The sequence below is a fragment of the Octopus bimaculoides genome, chromosome 13, assembly GCF_001194135.2.
Source record: "Octopus bimaculoides isolate UCB-OBI-ISO-001 chromosome 13, ASM119413v2, whole genome shotgun sequence".
Classification (NCBI taxonomy): Eukaryota; Metazoa; Mollusca; class Cephalopoda; order Octopoda; family Octopodidae; genus Octopus; species Octopus bimaculoides.
In genome coordinates, this window is record NC_068993.1 from 26,963,012 (window position 1) to 26,968,937 (window position 5,926).

Sequence of the window (5,926 nt, forward strand, 5' to 3'; positions counted from 1 at the left end):
GTGACTTTGTACAAACAGAAAGAAATCAGTACTCCAACTACAGTCATCATGTTGCTTTCAAGTGTAGACAAGATACTGGTGCGTGTTCTCTAAGAAAGACTCATCACCACCATTGCTGACGAAGTCCTCTTCGAGAGTCAGCGTGGCTTTCGTTAGACATGATCTCGCTCCTCCGCTAGAAAAGGAAGAAATGGAGAGAGCAAAACGTTCCTCCTTATCCTCCAGTAGCTATACTAGGGCCAGCGGGGGCAGATCAAATATGAGTTGTCCTGTCAGAGCACTTCCCCTTTGAGAATAGTGTGAAAAAAGTTTGTGCTCTGATCTCTACAGTCTTTGCAATCTTATTCAGCACGATGTTGTGGGAGGCCAAGGAGGAATTTCATGAGGGTATCCACATCCATCTTGGCACTGACGGGAACATGTTCCATCTTCGCTGACTCCTTGATTGCAAGAGAACTTAGAAGGAGCGCACCACTGATCTGCTATTTACAGATAACTGTACACTTTCAGCACACACTGAAATTGCCCTTTGGACAGTTGTGTCTAATTTTTCTTAGGCCTCACCATCAGTCTGAAGAAAACTGAAGTACTGCTTCACAGATTGCCACATGCCAACTACCGACAGCCGCAAATTAGCACCAAACGACACCCCCTTAATGCAGTCGAATACTTCACCTATCTGAGAAGTGTCATTTTTAATGGTGCAACTTGTGATAAGGATATTGAAAACCGCATTACCAAAATCAGCACCTCCTTTTGATGTCTGCTGATGCAGCTACGGCAGATCCATGCACTACATCTATGCACCAGGACCAACGTCTACAAGGCAACAGCCATCAGTAGTCTTTTCTGTAGGTCAGAAGCTTGGGTGTCGTACAGGAAGCAGATCAAGCTACTGGAACGCTTCCATCAAAGAAGACTTTCTTCTTTCATGAACATCTCATGGAAGGAAATATCACCAACAACGAAGTCCTCCAGCATTGAAACGATACTGTTGCACAGACAGATCAGATGAACCGGTTGTCTCATGCACGGAAAAAATCCAGAATGCTGAAATCCGTTTTTAACAGAAAGCTCAGCCAGGAAAATAAAGCGATTACTTTTATAAGAGAGTTTTGGGTATATTTTTGCTGGTTCAGATTTACAAAGAGTTACTTTTTCATAAGACAAGGAATGTCTCTACTTAATTTTTGTTATGGTACACGTATTTCAAGAGCTGTCAAAATTACGTGGATATATATTTCGTATTAGAAGGAAAAAATGAATCTTACACAGTAGAGCGTTGAAAAGTAATGATGCTACAGAATTTGTGAAGGAAAATAAAATGTGAGCTACAAAAAGAACATTCAAAGAAAAGAACTAGAATGAATATAGAAATACAAGTTCTGAAACAATAAAACTTTCAAATATTTACTAATGATTAAGTAAAGGCTGATACTTACCTGCTATATAGGAAAGAACATAATTATGTTGACATGAACAAATACATTTATGTATGTAAATAACTCAAGGAAAGCACACACACACTCGCATAGATATACTTACTTGTTTATAACTGTGCATCAAATGTGGCGAGGATTGTCTCGTTCATTTTGCCAGTATACTTTCCAAGTTTTGTTATAAAGCCTCAGTTTTTCCTGATGGTGCTGAATTCTTTTTCTCTCTTTTATAGTGAATCCATAAAAGCAGATGATAAGCAACGAGATCTTCCACTTTTGAAAGGTGATGTTGTTCATTTTTAATTAGTCTTCAGTTAGTATTTGAACTGTTTCTTCTGTCCTCTTGCCAAGCGCTGATCATGATGTAACTGGCCAAATGTAATTGTGATACTGAGATGGTTATTTAGGATAATTCTCTTTCTGAGCATCCCAAAGAATTCTTAGCTGATCTTGCATTTCTTTAAACAGTTTTCAGAGATTAGAAATGCTGCAACCTAGGTATCTGAATCGGGATACTCTAAGGATATTGTAATGAGAAAACTTGAGTAGAAGGTCGATGAACGTGAAGATTATCTTAGCTTTCTGAATGTAAACTATCAGATCAATTCTTTCGAAAGGTGTAATATCAGTTTAGAGCTTCTGGAATGTTGACTTTCAAAGCTCAATAATCGGTATATTGTAGCTCAATAATCTACTCATATCTGAGGTTAATGTTGGTTCAGTCTTTTGCATTATTTACTATTAACATCGATTCAGATATTAATAGTAAATAATGTTTCCCTTTTCCATCTTGAGTAGGAAGGTGATCACACAGATACGGAAGATATTAAGTACAGGAACTAGCCTGCATTATTGCCTGATGCACGTTTTACATTGAAGAGTTCAGGCAACTACCTTACCCCTCAACAACAAAATAGGCAATCACTCTTGTGTGGAACTACGGAGAGATACTTCAAGAATTTGAGTGGAAAAACAAATTTTTCAGTGCATCCTACAGATGTTTCCTCTTAACTGTATCGGACGACTTCAATAACAGAAGCAATGTACAGGGCTCCGAAGCATTTTTCCTGAAGCTGTATTGTCACATTGATCATGCCGACTGAGTCTAGCATCATCTTGATCAGGGCTTTCCAGTAACGCAGCAGACATATTTACCTCCTTTATTTCTATAGATGTTCACAACATGATTGTTTCTTCAATGTCTGCTAGAATGTAATCTCTGATTTATAGAGTATTAATTTCGGCAAATGTTGGTAACCTATCAAAAGATAGTGAGTAGTGAGCATTTCATAAAATTCTTCATGCCTTCTGATTGGTATTCTAGTAAGGAAGTGCTATCTACTGACGTGACTTATGTCATGAAATTAGGAATATTTATTGCATCAAAAATTATGCGCACAATGCTTGTTTGCAAGTATCTGAATTTACTGGTCCTTTTCTAATACACCTTTCATTTTGCAAGGTTCGAATTGTTGGTTGAGTCTTGGAATTATGTGAAGAGAGGTTGTTCAAGATTGATTTCTTAGTCTATGATTTTCTGAACGTATCGCTGTTCATATACTCATTCTTGACAGTTTTGTTTTGAACGCAATGGTTTCAACCGCACTATCATTGAGCATGTAACTAAAGGAAACCAATGCGAGTTTCTGTGGCAAGTTTACTCTGAAACTTTCAGTTTGGCAGCTTAACAGTAATGAACATACTTGTAAATGTCGGGACAATAGAGTTTGCAGCAAATGAGCCTCTTCATACGCGTGCGCGCACACGCGCACACGCACACACACACACACACACACACACACACACTCTCTCTCTCACTCTCACTCTTTCTCTTCTCCGGATATATATATAGTTATCTAGCTATCAGTATGTCTCTCTCTTTCCGACACATACACACTAACCTAGATATAAGTATGCGGAGACATTACTTTTTGCATTATTTATATCTATATATATTGTGAATTAGCAATATAAATATATAAATCTGTTTATATCTCTCTATGCAGCAGAAGAGATGTTACAGACATCAAAGGAATAATTCAAAGTAATATCTCGATTTATATCAACATAAATTGTTTTTTGGTGTCAAAATCCAAGAACAATAAAGACAATGACAGATATGAAGAGAAATTCATTCAAAGGTAAAGAAACAAGCGCCTTGTTTAGAAGTAAATAATACGTCTGTCGCAATTTAATTTTTGTCCTTCTTCAAATTTGCTATGAACAACATGAAAAAAGTGTAATGACAATGGTTTTAATAAGGTTAAGACTTACCTTCATAGGAATTAAATGAAATCTCACGCTTCAGTGACGTCATTGGGATTCAATTCGTTCGGTTATTGTAGAATGAGTTCTCGAATGTAAAGTATATGTATAAATCCTTACCTGATTGCCTATAACTGAACTGATGCTACTACAGCCATGCAAAATAATTAAAACTCATTATACCATGCTAACATGCATTTTCAATTACAATTCCTTTGAAACATCGCAAATAATATTTCCGACAAATAAACTCATAAAAAATATCTTTACAACATGCCATTCAAATATTTTTTTACTTAATATTTCATTCAGTTTTTCTCTTTTCATTTTGTAATTATTTTTTAAAATCACTTTTTCATTTCTTGTTTTGTTTTGTTTTTATTTAATTTTTTTCATTTTAAATTCTTTTTTTTTTTTATTCCGTTAGCAATTATGGACTTCATCAAGCTGGAAACGGGTTGACTAACCTTTACAGATACCTTTGTCCATGATATATCCGGGTCTACATCCGCAGAAGAATGAACCTGGTGTATTATAGCATACCTGGTGACAGTTGCCGTTGTTGAAAATACATTCGTTGAAGTCTGAAGAAGAAAGGAAGTAAAATTGATTTTATAATTCATCTGTCAGATTTTTAAAACTAATCTTGACATTGCTGCAGCTGATCTTTAAATTAGAAAAATTCATCTTCCTCTTAGAATAGTTGATTTTTAGATTCTTCGAGATCATCTTTGGATTGACACAACAGTTCAAACTGAGAAATAGAATGTCATAACTGATTATCAGATTGTCAAAACTGATCACAAAGTTGACAGGACTGATCATAAGGTTTTAATCATTGATTTTAAACTGTTTTTAAACAACCATTAGATTGTGAAATAAGTTAAAGCGTGACTTACTGAATGATGAATACAAAGAATATGCCAAGTTAATATTTCCCTTTTAGATAGAGGGAAAACAAAAACTTAAAGATAACTGATGCTGACTTTCAAAGAAAAGGAGTATAATATATCGGTTAAAGGCGTCAGTGCTAGACAGAAAAGGAGTGGAGAGAGCAGGTCCCCTTGGTATATTCCTATTCTAGTGGGGATGGCTTTAGTTTTTATAATTCCCTCTTGTCTGTAGCCGCAGAACTGTTAGCCATTTATTTATGACATGTTTTACAAATTTTATCACTGTTGGTGCTATCTTGCTTATGATTAGTGCCCCAAGGATCCATATGGGGGGAATGCCGTGAAAAGCCTTCCGGTAATCGATACAAACCACCCTTAGACTTTTCTTTTACTTTCGGTAGTCTTCAGTTACGGCTTTGTTGATCATTAACTGATTTTACAGCCATATGAGCCTTTACAGCATCCCTTCAGCTCTTTTGGAAACTGATTTATTTTAAATGTCTGCCCATTCCCTACGATACTATTGCAGTTACCGCTATATTGGTTGCAAGGAGACATGTTATGGGTCTGTAATTTTGCGGGTTTGTGGGAATTAGGATATTTTTCCATTTATAATAATAATAATCCTTTCTACTAAAGGCACAGCCTCTGAAATAAGGGAAGTGATGAGCGATAGAACAAGTTGCAAATCGCCCGGTTAGGATGGTCTGCCCAACGAATTCTATGTTTTCATACCTGATTTATTTGGCAGCCTCTTGGCAGATGTCTACAGTAACTGTCAGCAGAACAGCGGAATTCTTAGTGCTGTTAGCCGGAGTGTGGTAGCACTGCTGAGAAAAGACGCTGACAATGGGGACGTGCTAGGGAATTTTCGGCCCATAACTTTGCGAAGCACAGAGTTTAAGATTTTGGCCAAGGTGTTCGCGAAAAGGTTGGCGCTTGTCGTTTGCAGTCTGGTCGGGGAGGTACAAACGTGCGCAATCTCGAGCAGGTCTATCTACAACCTCTACCTTATGCGATACATCGTAGAGAGGGCTGGGACTAAAGCTGGCTTCGGTGAGGCCCTAATCAATTTAAATCAGTCGAAAGCTTTCGATAGGGTAGAACAATGCTGCTTAGAAGCCGTCTTTAAAGCGGCCGGTTTCGGACCCGTTCTCAGAGGCTGGATTGCTGCAATGCACAGCAGCACCTGAACAGTGGTCAAAGTAAATGGTCACCTATCGGAACTGTTTGGTATCACACGTTCAGTCTGTCAGGGCTTCCTGCTGTCATCTCTTCTGTATGTGCCGGCCCTCGAGTCACTGCTGTGGAAGTTGGGACAGTTAAGAG

General features: G+C 37.6%; 1 protein-coding gene across 1 annotated transcript in view; it reads right to left on the reverse strand.

Annotated features, from left to right (window-relative positions):
- Positions 1–3,999: 3,999 nt before the first annotated feature.
- LOC106870652 (sushi, von Willebrand factor type A, EGF and pentraxin domain-containing protein 1-like) overlaps positions 4,000–5,926 on the reverse strand; it is a 370,300-nt gene continuing 368,373 nt past the window's right edge. The window contains exon 6 of the mRNA XM_052972378.1: positions 4,000–4,288. Within this exon, the coding sequence (XP_052828338.1) occupies positions 4,167–4,288 (122 nt within the window). The 3' untranslated portion in view covers positions 4,000–4,166. The remainder of the gene's footprint in view (positions 4,289–5,926) is intronic.